General features: G+C 41.4%; 1 protein-coding gene across 8 annotated transcripts; it reads left to right on the top strand.

Moving 5' to 3' along the window:
- The first annotated feature begins 22 nt into the window (after positions 1 to 22).
- Positions 23 to 5,209, top strand: LOC135581328 (serine carboxypeptidase-like 51). 8 transcript variants are annotated; one of them, XR_010488762.1, is made up of 13 exons: positions 23 to 232; positions 331 to 425; positions 499 to 606; positions 676 to 919; positions 1,008 to 1,051; positions 1,126 to 1,193; positions 1,279 to 1,384; positions 1,457 to 1,650; positions 1,714 to 1,795; positions 1,880 to 1,930; positions 2,788 to 3,125; positions 3,537 to 3,589; positions 3,688 to 3,765. XR_010488762.1 is itself a non-coding variant. In XM_065117738.1 (13 exons), the coding sequence occupies exons 1-13, from the start codon at positions 112 to 114 to the stop codon at positions 4,750 to 4,752; spliced, it is 1,383 nt and encodes a 460-aa protein (XP_064973810.1). In that variant the 5' UTR covers positions 28 to 111; the 3' UTR covers positions 4,753 to 5,209. The 8 variants fall into 8 exon arrangements, 2 of the variants coding, with proteins under 2 accessions (XP_064973810.1, XP_064973811.1); XR_010488760.1 differs by having other exon boundaries at positions 2,610 to 3,125; XR_010488764.1 differs by having other exon boundaries at positions 24 to 232; positions 2,776 to 3,125.
- The last annotated feature ends 13,683 nt before the right edge of the window (positions 5,210 to 18,892 follow it).

Here is an 18,892-nt window from a genome sequence, read left to right as displayed (position 1 = left end):
CTCCCTCCCCCTTCCCCCCACCCCCCCCCCCGCCCCCCCCCTAATTCCCTCTGTCCATCTCACATCGCCCAGCCCTGTGTCTCCCCCTGCCCTTCCTTTCCTTCCTCCCTCATGCCAATCTCTCCCCTCCTCCTCCTCCTCCTCCTCTTCTCTTCTCTCTCTCTTCTCCTGGTCGATGCCGCCCGCACCGCCGATGGATCCGAGGAGTGGGGTTACGTCCAAGTCCGACCGAGTAATCCTTCTATCTCCGCCTCCCAACCCAGGCGTGTCAGTCTCCTACCTCATCTCACCCTATGGAGCTTAAGTAATGCTACTCGTTTGCATGCGCAGGAGCGCACATGTTCTGGTGGCTTTACCGGAGCCCGCAACGAGTCGACAACGGTTCCGCTCCGTGGCCGACCGTGCTGTGGTTGCAGGGAGGACCTGTAAGCCTCTTCTCGACCACCCCTGCTTCGTGATGCCAACTCTGCTTCTTACGTTCGGTTTGCATTACGCAAGGGCGGCTCGGGCGTCGGGATCGGTAACTTCCAGGAGATTGGGCCCGTGGATGCCAATCTACAGCCTCGGAGTACGACATGGCTGCAGAAGGCCGACCTTCTCTTTGTGGTGAGCCTCCCGTCATTCCCAACGATCATTGAGCTGCTGTGACTTCCATCGGATCCTTGGGAATCGCAGGACAATCCAGTGGGCACGGGATACAGTTTTGTGGAGGACGAGAGCCTCTTCGTGAAGAGTGATTGGGAGGCAGCCGCGGATCTGACCACCCTTCTGAAGAATCTCTACCATGAGCAGGCGTCGTCATGGCAGAACAGCCCACTGTTCATCGTGGCAGAGTCTTACGGAGGAAAGTTCGCCGTGACCGCAGGCTTGTCGATCGCCCAAGCCATCAGGGCTGAAGAATTGAAGCTCAACCTCGGAGGTACCTCTCTCACTCTCTCATCCTCCTCCACCTTCCCTGAAAGATCAGGACAGATCCGATCTGTGATCGAGTTGATGTGTGCAAGCAGGTGTTGCATTGGGAGATAGCTGGATCTCACCTGAAGATTTCGTGGCAAGTTTTCTCAGCTTTCTACGACCATTTTGGATGCCATTCATGATCTGCTTCTCGTAACTTCGCGCATGCAGCTGTCGTGGGCGCCTCTGCTTCTCGATCTTTCAAGAATTGACATCATAGATGCAGAGAAATCAAGCATGTAGTCTCTCTCTCTCTCTCTCTAGCCATCAGAATTGCCTACCTGCGGCAGAAACCATCTAATTCTGGCGTGTATTACATATCAGCATGGCCGAGAAGATCAGAGAAGAGATAAAGAAGGAGCAGTACGGTGATGCCACGAACTCATGGGGCGAGCTGGAGGAGTTCATTGTCACAAGCAGTAACGATGTCGTAAGTAGTCTTCGATGCCGAAATCACGGAGATCAGTTCATTCTAATCACTACTACTCAAACACATTTCCAGGATTTCTACAACTTCTTGTTGGATTCTGGGAGCGATCCAGTTTCACTGACAGCAGCAGCTGAAGCATCGCGGAAGCTATCATTGAAGATGTACCCGACCTACCTGAGCTCAAAGGCTTCCACCTCTCCTGACATTTCAGGTCTCATGAATGGTTTGATCAAGGAAAAGCTGAAGATCATTCCAAAGAATGTTAGGTATGTCATTTCATTTTAAGATCGATTCCGAGGAAAACAGACAATCAATTCTCTTGGACTAAGTTTGCTGAACAGCTGGGGAGGGCAATCTGGCCTCGTCTTTGATTCACTCTCGAATGATTTCATGAAGCCAAGAATCAATGAGGTAGCCTTATTATACCATTAAACTAGATTCTGCGGCAACTACACAGATTAATCATGTTCCTTTGCATGCTAACTACTGCCACAGGTTGATGAGCTCCTTTCCCTGGGAATCAATGTCACCATCTATAATGGACAGGTATGGATGCATAACACGCCATTTCCTCATTACATTTTGGTGTTCACTTAGTGATCCTAAAAACAAAAAAGCTCAACCTGGTCTACTTGGATTCAACATGAGATACTGATATCCATTGAACCCTCCAGTTGCTGTAATGGGGCCAATTAGAGGTGGATAGAAACACACCGATGTGGTTAAACATAGTTCTAGCTACTTTTTTGTGGGCCGAACAAAGTGAATGCCTTTTGTGTTCCCTGCATGCTTCTGGTTGTCATCTTCTACTGGAACTCTTCTGTTTGGCCAATTTCGTAGGGGATGATTCCAACTTGAACAAAACCAAATGTGGCCGACATAGGTTGCAGGTTAAACACTGGTTGAGATGTACCAGGTCGAAGACCACTCATTAATTACCAGAGAGAAAGATTATTAGAGTGAAATATTGATGTAGGCATGTTGAAAGAAGACCTATAAATACTGTGGTCAAACAAAACAAGTTAGAGAGAGGTCTAAGAAGATTTTACATGATCTTCTACTGGTACCAAACCATACTAACAGCACAACTAAGTTTACAGTATGTCAAGCTACGTTTAGCAGTTTGTCCCGAAGAACACTGAAATCTGATGATGTTGTTTAGGGGGGGAAGTACAATGTCTTGATTGACCAATTTATGAAGCTCTCTTTGTTTCTTTCTCTGCAGAAGAGACTCTACACACACATGAATTTGTCGGTTGCGCAAATAAGATACAATCTGTTTTGGAGTAAGCTAAAAGATGTAGTGAATGTGGCTGGCTGGCTGGCTGGCTGGCTGGTACTCTTTTTCTTCTTAACATAAGGTATCGGTATTTTCTTGTCCTGTACCGTAGCCATGAATGCAGGGCCGTAGTTCAACATCATCAGATGCATAGAGAACAAGCAACCTTAGGTCAAGCGCAAGAGAAATTGTAATAGCCGAAGAAAGATGGAGAGAGACAAGGCAGGCGGAAGACAAACCTCTTCTGGTTTTTTGTGCTTGCCAAAGACACTAGTGCTCGACATAGACGTGGAACTTGTAATAGGAATCCTCACCACGAAGGAAGGAAGGAAGGAAGGAAGGAAGGAAGGAAGGGGCACACCCTCTTCCCTTGGGTTATAAAAAAGGTAAGGATGAGTACATCAACCAACCCTATCCAGATTCTACGTCGACGGACTCCTCCCACGGAAGGAAGGAATGAAGGTAAGGGGGTACGTACACCCTTTGGTATGATTATAATAGAAACTAACCCCGAGTTTATTGATTGATGAGTAAGAATTCTCAACAATAGTAGCCAACAGCAATTCATGGGTCCCACAAATTGGACTTTGTTCAATGATTCAAATCAAAATGATATGTCACTAGTACTGAAGTTAGGTCAACTGTAGTCATCTTTTTTCTTTTTTTCCATCTATAAAAATAAAAAATAAAAAAAAAAGTCCATGAAAAGCAATCTGTATCTGTTCATTTTGTCAATATCAAACCAGCCTTATTTTTCCAAGAAGAAGAAGAAGAAGAAGAAGAAGAAGAAGAAGAAGAAGAAGAAGAAGAAAAAGAAACTGTAATATTTTCTTGTGACTGATGTATGTTGGTGGGTTCTTCCTCTTTGTGAAGGTTGATCTGATTTGTGCAACCAAGGGCACTGAAGCATGGGTTCAGAAGCTCAAGTGAGCATCCTAAACCACTTGTAATCCTTCCTCTTTTCTCCGATGATTTCCACCTGGAAAAATGTATACCTTATTTTTATTTTTTTGTTGTTGTTCAGATGGGATGGGCTGAAGAACTTTAACAGCATGGATAGAAAGCCTATATACTGCAGCAGCGAGGAAGTGGGAGTCACCAAAGGCTTCCTTAAATCTTATCAGAACTTGCACTTCTACTGGATCCTCGGAGCAGGGCATTTTGTGAGTGTTCTTCATTCATCATCACCATTTTTATATGCTAGGAATAGTTAGTTCCTAGTTGAAAACAACAACAACAACAACAACAACAACAATCACTGAAGAAAGGAGAAAAAAGAAAAAAAGTCTTACTGTAGAAATCACAAGGGTTGGTATTTTGATGTGCACCAAAAATATTACCATCCATGAAAGCAAAACAAGATCAGGAGAAACATTATAGACTGATTTATAGATCTTCACTTTACAACATGTTGGCCTCTTCTCGTGATGTAACTGAGACCACACCCACTTTCACCTCAGAGTGAGCATATGAACATGTTTGACAGCACTGATCAATCACCGAAATTGCAAGATCAATGCATTTATGGAATGAACCAAAAGGATGCATATTTTGTGTTCAGAAGAAAAAGAGTAAGCATCCATGAGGAAGCACACCATGAACGATCACCACCATGTCTCCGAAGAAAACAGTCCAAGATCTTTTGTACTGGTCTCTGCAATCTGCATGTATCATTTTCTGCTGTGCTGGCCTTTGGCCTTGGCCTTTCTTCTTGGTCGCTCGTGGTAATCTTCCACTCGACCATGGTGTCCCCGGCTGCAAGTCGGATGCTTTATCTTAGAAAGGCATCTTGTTCTGATCTTTAAGGCTGAGCAGTCGGTCGGTGAATTCGACGTTCACACTCTCTAACATATGAGACCGATCACTTGCTACAATTGTTGGGAGTGGGAAGTCCGTCGGGGAGGAACAGCATGCAAGGACAGACCACAACTTTTTCCTGAGGACACCTCGGAAACGATGCTGAGATCATTCTAACCATTGAAACAGTGGTGAGACCTCTACTTTTGTGCAGGTGCCGGTGGACCAGCCTTGTGTTTCACTGAAGATGATTGCCGACATCACCCGGTCTCCTCCTGCTGGTCCTTCCTAGAAACGGGAACAGCTTTCCCCGACTTGCCGATGGACACACAATAACAGTATTTATGGCTTGGAGAAAGTTCTTTCCATCTGCGTCTTACTGGGTGTTTTTGGATGAGAGAAGGTGAGACGAGGGCAGCTCGAATGACATCATTCATGTTGTGGTGGTGGGTTTCAGGCTGTACATTTAGGACACAGGTCAAAGGGAAACGGTGGTGGTAGGTCCCATCCATCACTGGTCCCGGAGTGATAGATAGTATTAAAGGGACTGCACTGTGACACCACAATTGTCATGAACATTTCTTTCTTCGAGAGTGCCTTATGATTCCTCCTATCCATTGCAAGAAAAATCTGAAATGTTTTTAGTGTCAATATTACTTACCAGGGGTTGGTTGGGTATATGGTTTTTAACCGGTGGTCCTAAATTGCATCACCAGATGATTCATAGTAGATACAGTCTCTCTTGTTTATGATTGGCTGCCCAAAATCGAGTATACATACATATAAAGGATCCATTTAATTTGGAAGTTTGTGATTTGCTGGAATCTGAAACCCCATATTGAGTGAGTATACATACATACAAAGGGTTTATTTAAGTTGGAAGTTCTTAAAAGCAATATCACATGATCTCTTTCTTATGATTTAATTAAGATCTTCCTTTTTCTTTTCTTTTTTTTTTGACAAAGGGTTCATTCCAAGAATTTGTTAACTGATCTTTTCCAATTATTTCAAGATTTTTTCGTCGAACTAATAACTAAGATTCCAATTTAGGACATTGCAATGAATTATTTATCAATTAAGATAGCTAAACACTTTGGATTCTTAAGAATATTACTTGCACAAAATTTAATCGATTGTGTCTCTCAAAACAAGCACTCACAAGTTTCCATCGACAACATGCAAGAATTATTTATCAATTACGATAGCAAACCATTTTTGGATTCTTATGAATATTACTTGCACAAAATTTAATCTAATTGATTGTGTCTCTCAAAACTAGCACTCCCAAGTTTTGATAGACAACATCCAAGAATTATTTATTAATTAAAATAGCTAAATATTTTTGGATTCTTATGAACATTACTTACACAAATTTTAATCTAATTGATTGTGTCTCTCAAAACATGAACTCATAAGTTTTGATCGATAACATGTAAGAATTATTTTTCAATTAAGATAGCTAAACACTTTTGGATTCTTAAGAATATTAATTATACAAAATTTAATCTACTTAATTGTGTCTCTCAAAATAAGCACTTATAAATTTTGATAATATACAAAAATTATTTATTAATTAAGATAGCTAAACACTTTTGGATTCTTATGAATATTATGTTAGGAACGAGTCGGTACTAACAGGAGAGAGGTGAATTAATGTAGCAGATAAAAACATCATTGGTTCAAAAATCTTCATTTCGATTAAACCCATTTCGGAAAGATATTAATGATCTTCCTTCGATGGACGAAGATCAACTACCCTTTTACACTCTTTCTCATTTTCACGGGTTTAGGAGAAAACTCTTATAACATCTCTTTCTTAGACCTCACTTCTCCCTTTAAAAGAACTTTCTAAATATTAGGAAGAAGGGACTCTAAATCGTAAAAGAGTTTTCCAATTTTTCTTTCCCCCTTTTTCAACTAAATTTCGTGCTTAATTCTTGCTACTCCATGCAGGAATAGCTAGGGTATTTATAGACTCCAAATGACTTCAAACTTGGAGCTAAAAATGTCTCATCCCAGATTTCCCGAGTACTGGTGGTACCACCGCATGTGCTGGGTGGTACCATTGCCTGTAATGGGCATGTTGGGTGGTACCATCGCCTGCAGAACTGACATTGGGCGGTACCATCGCCTGACACAGTCTGGACAGTACCACCGTCAAGTCTGGGCAGTACCACCCGTCAAGTCTGAGCGATACCACATGTCAGAAGATTGTGTTAGGCAGTAATCTTGAAGATTGTGTCTGGGTAGTACCACCATCAAGTTTAAGCGATACAATATAATTTTGACATTGCATATATCATCATGCAAGCTAGCATATTTTATCTCCCCTTTTGTTATTGTCAAAAAGAATGGAAGAATATAATTTTATAATTCTTTTTTCCTTTACAATAATTTTTAAAACAATATTACTTGGGTATGTATGATACCAAAACATGGTTTCAAGTTTTCAATATATAACATGCATAATTTCAAACCATTACTTTCATCCTTGCTTCATGTATGATACCAAAAATAAATAAATCATCACTATGAGTATATAATACAAGATACTAAGATATTAAAATTTTTAAGCATTTATCACTTCATGCATTAAATCAATATTTTGATCATGCTACCAAACATTTATCATTTCTCTCGTACATGATACTAAAGCATTCATAATACCAATCATTCCTCTCATGCATGGTACTAAAGCATTCATAATATCAAACATTAAATCAATATTTTTTAAGCATTTATCGTGATTGTTGGTACAAAACATTCATCATTTTATTTTCTCATAGGCAAAAAGAGGAGAATAGCACAAATGTATAAATATTCAAGTCATCACATGGAAGATATCAAGAAAAATTTGGTGATGAGATATACTTGCATAGTAAAAATCATATCATGAAATATAAGTGTTGGGAAATATTGGGGACGACATCACATGCGCAGCGGAAGAACAAGAAAACAAAATCCCCGATTCCCAAAGAGATGTCCCAAAGAGATGTTCGTTGTCGTGCGAAGATTGGTGCGCAAAATCCGCGAAACTTAAAACTGCGTATAGAGTAGATTGTGTTACATAGGGAGATCGTATATCCCTGTTTCCTTGCAGATCCTTAGGAGAGGGTGAAGGAGGTCAAGCATCCTCCTCTCTAGCGGTGATCCACACAGCAGGGTTACGACGACGCTCCTCAAAACTCCAGGCCTGCTCTGAGGTGGAGAGGGAGAGGAGAATAGGAAAGGCAAGCAAAGGCTCTAGCCTATGAGGCTCTGAATCCCTCCTATTTATAGAGGTCCCTTGTCAAACCCTAATGGGTCCTCCCCTAGTGGGTATTGGATCTGCATCCAATAAGACAAGGGCTCCGTCGGATATCTCATATCCGAACCTCTACTCATCGCAATGCCTAACATATGTGTGTGACCCTCTAGGCCCAATATCGAGCTGACCGTGAGTCATACCTGTCAGAACTCCTTCTAACTCAGTGAATTATTATCTCTGTAATAATTCACTCAACTCATCGACTACGGACGTACTAGGCCACTACGCCGTAGTCCCCAGACGATACAGGGGAATCCAATCCATTGGACCTGTCTGTCCTCAATTACCGTGTACCTATAGTCCCTCATCCATCTAATATCCTAGAGACTGTATATCGAGCATGGTGCTGTCAGACCCATACGGTTTCTACTCGAGTCTCGCTCTAATCGGATTCTCCCGGAGAACTCTTTCTCTCTCAACCCGAATGACCCTGGCCAGAGATTTGTCTGAGCAAGAACACATGGGATATTCCTCTCATGATGCCGAGAGTGGATGATCCTCTATCGACACTCAATAGCCCTCGTAAGGTCGACTACCACTCCCAATGACCAGCTGTACTAGATCTGGGACAGCCAACCTATAAGTCTGGTATCAAAGAGTGGAGTACTCATACAGGATATCCTTGGTGTCTCAAGTCTAAGGACCATATATACCACTAGGACTACGGAATCACTGTTTGACAATAAGGCATCATCAACCATCCAGCGTTCCGTAAGCGGATCAATCAGTGAACTCATTCTCCAATGAGCACCTGTGCTGTATCCCTAGTGTCCCTACACGAGCAGCTATGAGACCAGCCGCATCCATCATATGGACGGGTATACAGCACACCAGTCTGTCCGGTTATCACAATGTCCCTCTCGAGTAACCTATGATCGGGATTATTTAATATATGTGTTTAAAGGTGAATCGATCTCATTATCGTGATCTCATCACGATCCGATTCCCATTGCACAAATCCAAGGACATCACTATATATAAATATAAATATATATATATATATATATATATATATATATATATATATATATATATATATATATATATATATATATATACATTTATGCAATAGTTATAAAGTGATATACGCCAAAATATAATAAGCAAAAAGATTCTGTATCAAGTCACACGTGCCATCACTCACGTGATTGGCTTGTTGGGCACCTATGACTAGCAATCTCCCACTTGACCTAAAGCCAATCACCTATGTGTCTGATCCCCATCAGACCCTTGTGACGCTCAAAGACAATCTGAGACAACAACTTTGTTAGTGGATCTGCAATGTTATCTACGGATGGAACTATTTCCACTGCTACATCTCCTTGGGTTACGATCTCTCTGATAAGCTGGAACCTCCTCAGAACACTTCTGATGAGACCCGGGTTCCCTTATTTGAGTAATCGCCCCATAGTTGTCGCAATATAAGGAAGTCGACTTCTCGCTATCCGAAACGACTCCCAAATCTGTAATGAACTTCTTCAACCAGACTCCCTCCTTTGCTGCATCTGATGCAGCAATGTACTCCGCCTCTGTGGTCGAGTCAGTAGTAGTATCTTGCTTGGAACTCTTCCAGCACACTGCTCCTCCATTCAAGGTGTACACATACCCTGAATTCGACTTGCTATCATCGACATCAGACTGAAAACTTGAGTCAGTGTAGCCTTCGACCTTAAGGCTATTACCTCTATATACTAGTAAAAGATCCTTAGTCCTCCTTAAGTACTTAAGGATACACTTTACTGCTTTCCAATGCTCCAAGCCTGGATCCGCCTGATACCTGCTCGTGACACTCAGTGCATACGCTATATCAGGCCTAGTACATAGCATGGCATACATGATAGACCCTATTGCTGAGGCATAAGGTATCATATTCAAGTTCGCCCTTTCTTCTGGAGTTTTTCGGGATATACTCGTAGAAAGCGATATCCCATGTCTTATCGGTATGAGACATCTCTTGAAATTTTCCATGCCAAACCTTTTGACAATGGTTTCTATGTACCTGGACTAGGACAAGCCAATCATCCTCTTGGATCTATCTCTATAGATTCTAATCCCCAAGATATAGGATGCTTCCCCTAAGTCCTTCATGGAGAAGTGTTTAGATAACCAAGCCTTTACTGTGGATAGCATTCCTACGTCATTCCCAATGATGAGGATATCATCTACATATAACACCAAAAAAGGTAATAGCACTCCCACTTACCTTCCTGTACACACAAGGCTCATCTTCGTTTTTAACGAAGTCATAAGATCTGATAGCCTCATCAAATCTTATGTTCCAACTTCGGGAAGCTTGCTTTAGTCCATAAATGGATCTAAGTAACCTACACACCTTATCTAGGCAGTTCTTGGACACGAATCCCTCAGGTTGCATCATATACACCTCCTCCTCAAGGTTCCCATTGAGGAATGCAGTTTTCACATCCATCTGCCAGATCTCATAATCATAGTGTGCTGCAATAGCCAATAGAATTCTGATGGATTTTAGCATTGCTACGGGTGAGAAGGTTTCGTCGTAGTCAACACCTTACCTTTGACGATACCCCTTAGCCACTAGCCTTGCTTTATAGGTCTCTACCTTTCCATCTACTCCGATCTTTTTCTTAAAGATCCACTTGCAACCGATGGGTACAATACCTTCGGGCGCATCAACTAGGTTCCAAACCTTGTTGGAGTACATAGAATCCATCTCAGAATTCATGGCTTCTTGCCACTTCCCGGAGTCTATACTCATAATAGCCTCCTCGTAGGTCTAAGGATCAATATCCTCAACATCCTCTCCTCTAATATGTCCCACATATCCTTCAGGAGGATGGGATACTCTATCAGACCTGCGTAAAGTTGAAACTTGTGTATTAGGTACCTGAACAGACTCGGGCTGTAGAGTGGTGCTTGAGCTTGGTTCTCCAACCTCGCTCGACTCTATCATTCTCCCACTGTCTCCGCCAAGAATGTGTTCCTTCTCAAGGAACACTACTCTCTTAGCTACAAAGACCTTTTGGTCCTCGAGATGATAGAAATAATACTCACAAGTTTCCTTGGGGTATCCCACAAATTTGCATCGCTCTGTCATTGATTCTAACTTATCGGGGTTGTGTCTTTTAATGTGGGTAGGGCAGCCCCAAATCTTAACAACCTTAAGATCAGGCTTCTTCCCTTTCCATATCTCATATGGTGTAGACACTATCGACTTAGTTGGAACTCTGTTCAGAAGGTAAGCTGCAATCTCTAGGGCATATCCCTAGAATAAGATGGGTAGGTCAGCGAAACTCATCATGGACCGTACCATATCTAATAGCGTACGATTTCTCCTTTCAGAGACACCATTGAGCTGAGGTGTATAAGGAGGTGTCCATTGGGATAATATCCCATGGTCCTTGAGGAACTGAGTAAACTCTGTACTTAAGTACTCACCTCCTCGATCTGATCGAAGAGTTTTGATACTCTTTCTAGTCTGGTTCTCCACCTCATTCTTATACTCTCTGAATTTCTCAAAGGCCTCGAACTTATACTTCATTAAGTACACATATCCATACTTTGAAAAATCATCAGTAAAAGTAATGAAGTAGGAGTAACCACCAATGGCATGAGTTAACAGGGGTCCACATACATCACTATGTATGAGTTCCAACAGCTCAGTGGCTCTCTCTCCAATTCCACTAAATGGAGAGTTGGTCAGTTTTTCACGAAGGCAAGGCTCGCAAGTTGCATATGACACATAGTCGAATGGATCTAGATATCCTTCATTTAGTAACTTTTGAATCATTCCCTCATGGATATGACCTAGCCTACAATGCCATAGGTATGCACTGTTCACCTCATCTCGTTTCCTCTTAGACACTTACATTCATGATATGTGGAGGAGTGTCTTGCATAAACAAACATTTATGCAATATTCCTCTCGTTAATCTCCCCTCGGTTTTGCTAGAATTTATAATAAATTGTAGATGTAATAAGCAATACTGGTATCCAATACCAATGCACTATCACAAAAATCTACCAATTGGAGATTGATCATGAATGTACCTGAAGCTTCTCCAAGCTTCTATTTCGCCCTTTCTGCAAGGTACTCTTTGTAGTTCCTCTTCCAGTGCCCATCTTTACCATAGTGGAAGCACTGACCTTTGTCTTTTGCTGGGTCTTTCTTAGCAACCTTTGCTTTACCTGGTTTGTCCTTGCTCTTTCCCTTCTTAAGTGACCTTTCTGCTTTCCTTTTCTTTCTAATCTCACCAGTGTAGAGAACTGGCTTCTCTTTCTTAATAGTACTCTCTGCCTTCCTCAACATATTGAGGAGCTTTGGGAGAGTCACCTCAAGCTTGTTCATATTAAAATTCATTATGAACTATGAAAAGGAATCTAGTAGGGACTGAAGCACAATGTCCACACACAAGTTATCCTCTAGGACCATTCCTAGACCTGTGAGTTTCTCTATCCACTCAATCATCTTTAGGACATGGTTCTGAACCGGTGTCTCCTCAGTCATCCTAGCGTGGAAAAAGCTCTTGGATATCTCATATCGTTGAGTCCTTCCCTGTTCCTCAAACAATTTGCGGACATGTAGGAGAATGGATCTGGCATCCATCTTTTCATGTTGTCTCTGTAACTCAGGAGTCATAAAGCCCAACATATAGCACTGAGCAAGAGTGGAGTCATCAATGTACTTCACGTAGCGAGCGATTTCATCCTCGTTTGCCCCTTCTTCGGGCGTAGGCATCACTATATCAAGGACGTACATGATTTTCTCCGCTGTGAGAACAATTCTCAAGTTACGGAGCCAATCTGTATAATTTGGACCAGTGAGGCGGTTGACATCAAGTATGCCACGTAAGGGATTTGAAAGCGACATTTTCTGAAAATAAAGATGCAGTAGAAATGAATAACATGCAGATTTTGCAAGAAATAAACTATCAAGATATGAACTTCTATCTTAATATGCTCCCACTATTTTACTAACGAGTCACACGACACCCTCAGCACGTGAAACGGAAGTCTCCGGCAGACTTCTAGTGGGGATCAGGATCCAATCAGCGTCTTAGTGTAACCTCGAGGGACTCGACCAATCACACTAAGCCTAAAAGGTAGGCAACTCTTGCCGATCACAACTCCTTGTGATTCCCATCCTGTTCGGCCTCCGAATCATCATGGCCTCGAGGGACTCGACCAACCATGATGCTCGGTTAAGTCAACACCTTCATTACAAGATGAGTCTGATTTGATGATATACCCTCGAGGGACTCGACCAAGCATACCATGCCCTTAGGTCAACGATGACATCTCTATGTCGTAAGCAAGATAGCGAATCGCGATATAGGTGAGTCTCGAGGGACTCGACCAACTCAACCTACACCGGGAATCGGTTCCTACTCATAACGATGGAAGGCCACATGGGTCAATCTAATTGCCTCACGTTTACCGACTTAATATTATCGAGATATGTTTCTATGATTTGGTCTCCTAATATGACATGTCACACATGTACATGTTTAATATATATCTACATCGCATGCAAATATATATACATATCTAGTATGTGTATAAGCAATCACACTAGATGATCATGGACCACAACCTAATATGATTAGGCCCGAGCCAGTAGGCCTAATCACTCACATCAAGATCTATGTGTGCAACGGTGCATCTCCATGCCCTGTGATCGTCCATCTCGTCCTCGTCGGTTCCGTCGACATTTTGATGCATCTTGATGCATCGCGATCGTCCGTCTCGTGGGTCCCGCTATCGCATCCACGCTCCTGCTGCGCCTCCTCATGTGATTACAACTTAATCATAGGCACGCAGGCCCGACAATAAACGAGAAATATAATGGAGGCTTGCAGACCTCAATAATAATAATCACAAGTACACACATCACACGGTCCATGATCATCCGTCCACACATCATACATCACATGTATAAATAATCATCATAATGTAGGACTACTAGATAATAATAAAAATAATAATCAACTAAACCTTTTAATTAATTAATATTTTCTGAAATTAGGGACATGTAGGGAATTTCTCAATTCCTAAGGGTATTTTCATAATTTGGACAAAAGCCAGAAATTGGAATTTTGTAAATTCCGAGGGGCAAAACTATCTTTTGTCCAGAAAACCCTAATTCCCTCTTACTGCTGCCGTCGCCGCCACCCTGCTGGCGGCGGCCTGTGCGGCGGGGCGAGGGCGCTGCCCTCGCTTGCAAGCGGCACGCCCGCTGGCGGCGCTGCCGCTACAGGTGGGCGCCCCCGTAGGCGCCGCCGCCTCCGCGGGCGGTTCTGCCAGCGGGGCAACGCCCGTAGGTGGTGCTGTCCCGCCGGGCGGCCGCCCCTAGGGGGGGGGGGGTTTCGCCCGCGGGAGCAGCGGCGGCAGGCGCCGCTACCCTACGGCGTCTCACCCCGCGGGCAGAGACGCCCGATCTGCCCGCGGGCTGCCAGCCCCGCCGGACGCAAGCCTGCTGCAAGCAGGCCGCCGGCCGGCTGCTGTAGACGCAGCCCTTGTGCTGTCCGCCTTCGGCTGCGCTGCATGCACGCAGATCGAGGGCAGCAACTGTTGCTGCCCTTCCTTGTTTTTGCGTCAACGATTTTGACGTCAAAATTCTTCCTAAACACAACACACACAGTTCAAAACCAATCATTCGCACGAACAACCTGGCTCTGACACCACTGTTGGGAAATCTTGGGGGAGACATCACATGCGCAGCAGAAGAATAAGAAAACAAAATCCACGATTCCCAAAGAGATGTTCATCGTCGTGCGAAGATTGGTGCGCAAAATCCGCGAAACTTAAAACTGCGTATAGAGTAGATTGTGTTACCTAAGGAGATCGTATATCCCTGTTTCCTTGCAGATCCTTAGGAGAGGGTGAAGAAGGTCAAGCATCCTCCTCTCTAGTGGTGATCCATACAGTAGGGTTGTGACGACGCTCCTCAAAACTCCAGGCCTGCTTTGAGGTAGAGAGGGAGAGGAGAATAGGAAAGGCAAGCAAAGGCTCCAGCCTATGAGGCTCTGAATCCCTCCTATTTATAGAGGTCCCTTGTCAAACCCTAATGGGTCCTCCCCTAGTGGGCATTGGATCTACATCCAATAAGATAAGGGCTCCGTCGGATATCTCATATCCGAACCTCTACTCATCGCAATGTCTACCATATGTGTGTGACCCTCTAGGCCCACTATCGAGCTGGCCGTGAGTCATACCTGTCAGAACTCCTTCTAACTCAGTGAATTATTATCTCTGTAATAATTCACTCGACTCATCGACTACGGACGTACTAGGCCACTACGCTGTAGTCCCCAGACGATACAGGGGAATCCAATCCATTGGACATGTCTGTCATCAGTTACCATGTACCTATAGTCCCTCATCCATCTAATATCCCAGAGACCGTATATCGAGCATGGTGCTGTCAGACCCATACGGTTTCTACTCGAGTCTCGCTCTAATCGGATTCTCTCGGAGAACTCTTTCTCTCTCAACCCGAATGACTCTAGCTAGGGATTTGTCTGAGCAAGAACACATGGGATATTCCTCTCATGACGCCGAGAGTGGATGATCCTCTATCGACACTTAATAGCCCTCATAAGGTTGACTACCACTCCCAATAACCAGCTGTACTAGATCTGGGACAGCCAAACCTATAAATCTAATATCAAAGAGTGGAGCACTCATTCAGGACATCCTTGGTGTCTCAAGTCTAAGGACCAGATATACCACTAGGACTACGGAATCGCTGTCTGACAACAAGGCATCATCAACCATCCAGCATTCCGTAAGCGGATCAATTAGTGAACTCATTCTCCAATGAGCACCTGTACTGTATCCCTAGTGTCCCTACACGAGCAGCTATGAGACCAGCCGCATCCATTAAATGGACGGGTATACAACACACCAGTCTGTCCGGTTATCACGATGTCCCTCTCGAGTTACCTATGACCGGGATTATTTAAGATATGTGTTTAAAGGTGAATCGATCTCATTATCATGATCTCATCACGATCCAATTCCCATTGCACAAATCCAAGGACATCACAATATATATATATATATATATGTATTTATGCAATAGTTATAAAATGATATACGTCAAAATATAATAAGCAAAAAGATTCTGTATCAAGTCACACATGCCATCACTCACGTGATTGGCTTGCTGGGCACATATGACTAGCAATAAGAACATATGAATACTAAAAGACATGATTCATTTTGATAAATATTCTCTTTAATAAAATATAAAAAATCATTCGAGAATAAAATGTGAGGGGTCTTGATTTACATGAAGAAAATATCAAGTTTTGATTATGAGAATTCAAGATCATATTATAAATAAGAATTATTCAAATCATCAAATCATTAAAATCATTTTCAAGAGATTCATTAAGAATATAAATAGATTTATCGATCTCTTGAGATGCTAGAGATTTTTTTTTCTCTCCCTTTTTTTTATTGTAAATAAGAAAGAGCAGAATTTTATAATGGTGCAATTTATTTCCTTCTTACATCAATGCTCTAAGTGTAATCACCGATAATTTCTCCCTTAACATAAATTAATTATTATAAATGATGTATTACTTTATTATTAACTTCTATATTTATGTACTATAGTTAAGAAAATAATTAAATTTAGTTTCCTTAATCACATAGATAAGTTAGGAATTCTACTAATCAATTAAATTATTAATTAATTTATTTCCTAACGAGTGATTTGATATTTAGGAAGTAAATAGTTTACATTCCATTTTTTTGTGTGAACTATAAGAAATGAATATTATATTACTTTTTTGGTGTGTGAAAGCAAAAGAAAAATAAATTAAAAATAAAAATTAAATTATTACTTACCTTTTGGGGAGATATTATCTTCTTATATATAAAGGGGGTTAATCCTTCCTCATTCCTCGCCAAACCTAACAATGGGAGGATTGATATAAGGAAGGGATAGTCGAAGAGAGGTAGAATCTTTTTTTTTAATTAGCTTTGATTTATATTTTGAAATCTTGTTGTTGAGATTGTTATAATTTTATAATGCATGATGATGTTTTAATTTCAAAATTTTATGATTAGTAAATAATAATAATTGATTTATAATGTTAGAATGATTATTTGATTTATATTGATCTCTTAAGCTTAAGTGAATTTTAATATTGATTTAATTATTAAAATTCTTATTTTTGAATTATCATAATAGTTCTATTTTATTTAATTAGATATATTTATGTTTCAAGAATTATGTGTGAATTTCTATAATGTAATTAGTTTTAAATTTAAGATCATGAATTTAAAGTTTTAATTAATGTATTTGAGTCATTATTTAATAATTTTAAATATTAAAATATAATTTGATAAGAGGAGTCTAATTGAGGTTTGACTTGAGTCAAGTTGATCGATCAGATCGAATCGACTCAGCCCATGTGGTCATGTACAACCTAGCTTATGTGACCAAGTATAATATAGCCCATATGACTCGGCATGACCCAACTTATGTGGCCGGGTAAGAGCCAACCCATATGGCAAGGTACGGCCCAACCCATGTAGCCAGGCATGACCCAACCCATGTGGCCAGGCATGACCCAACCCATGTGATTAAGTACGATCTAGTCCATGTGGCCATGTATGACCCATCCCATGTGGTAAGGTATGATCCAACCATGTGGCTAGGTATGAGCTAACTTATGTAGCTAAGTACGATTAAGTCTATGTGGCCATGTATGATCTAACTCATATGGTAAGGTACGATCTAACCATGTGGCCAAGCTTGGGTCGGCTCATGCGGCTAGGTACGATCCAATCCATCTGATCAGATATGACCCCAACTTATGTGTCTAGGACCAACTCACAAGCCAAGCAGAGCCTAGTTCAATGGTAAGGCTCAGCCCAACTTATAAGTGAGGCTTAGCTTAATCCATGAAGTTAAGCCTGCCCAGCTACACGATTGGCATTAGACATATCATCACTCCTTTTGTATAGCCTATCATATCTCAACTCAACCTATTACTTGGAACAAGTATATGTAGTATATATGACTCGTTCAAGACTCAAGTGGGTTGGTTCAGTTTGGATTAACATTATACGACATAGTCCAATTTCCTCCATCTCTATTAGTTTGAGCTCATTAATTGACTAAATCAGACAAGTTTGATCAGTTAAAGCTAGTTTATGGTGATTTCAAACTAACTTGACTAATTCAAATCTACTTGACATAATTGAGATCAATCAAATCTAAATTAGACCAGTCTAGGGTGATTTCAGATCGGTTCTATAAGGATTTGAGGTTGGTTCCATTAGATCATAATTGAATTAAGCTTGGTTTAAGTCAATTGAGCTATTTCAATTAGGGTTTTGGTTGATTAAGGACTATTGAAAGATTGATGTTTCATGCTTTTATGATTTGATGAATTTAAAGATTTTATCTGAAGATGTCATTTGAAAATGATTATTGGTTTTCTATTTTCTTATGTTTATGAAATTGATATGATGAGTATTATGTAGTAGATGTGACTAGACTAGTAGTTCACATTGGGGGTGCAACCTATGGAAGGAGCTACTGGCCCATCATAGTGTAGAGCCACCAATGAACACAGTCTAGCATATTTACATCAAGTATGGTCTCTCATAATATTTAATCATATTAATTTCTTAATGTATGTGTGAGTGAATGGATGAGTGTAATGAATGATCATGGATGTTTATGTATCCTTGCCGAGGGCAGGTATGACGAGTCCCTTCGGGATTTAGCGGGCCATTAGACGTGATGGTTAGACGGTTCCTCCATCCGTTGTTGGGAGGAACGTGTCCCCACTTGGGCGGGTGAGGGATACCACTTCATCCGCTGTTGGGAGTGCGATATGGATTATCTCTATCCGCTGTTGGGAGGAATCCATCCAGTGGAGTATGCCTCTTCATCCGCTGTTGGGAGAGTGCACCATCGGGTGTGATGTACGCCTTTGTTATATGATTATTATGATGTGTTGCATGTGGTTGATGCATGATTTTGTTTATTATGTAAGAAATTATCATCGTTTTTTTGTGCATAAGTTTTATGATGAATCAATATATTTTCTTATTGAATTATTGATATTTATTTATATTTAATAAATATTAAAGATTATTTTTATAATTTTTTTGAGGTTCCTAC

Source organism: Musa acuminata, chromosome BXJ2-7, assembly GCF_036884655.1.
Source record: "Musa acuminata AAA Group cultivar baxijiao chromosome BXJ2-7, Cavendish_Baxijiao_AAA, whole genome shotgun sequence".
Lineage (NCBI taxonomy): Eukaryota > Viridiplantae > Streptophyta > Magnoliopsida > Zingiberales > Musaceae > Musa > Musa acuminata.
The sequence above is the reverse complement of the archived record's forward strand: the minus strand, read 5'-3'. Positions and strand labels throughout refer to the sequence as shown.

Bases quoted from the DNA above. Each gene is read 5' to 3' on its own strand.
- LOC135581328 (XM_065117738.1), top strand. From the start codon at position 112: ATGCCAATCTCTCCCCTCCTCCTCCTCCTCCTCCTCTTCTCTTCTCTC. The intron at 426-498 runs GTAAGCCTCTTC...GCATTACGCAAG, and splicing joins TGTGGTTGCAGGGAGGACCT to GGCGGCTCGGGCGTCGGGAT. The intron at 920-1,007 runs GTACCTCTCTCA...GTGTGCAAGCAG, and splicing joins ATTGAAGCTCAACCTCGGAG to GTGTTGCATTGGGAGATAGC.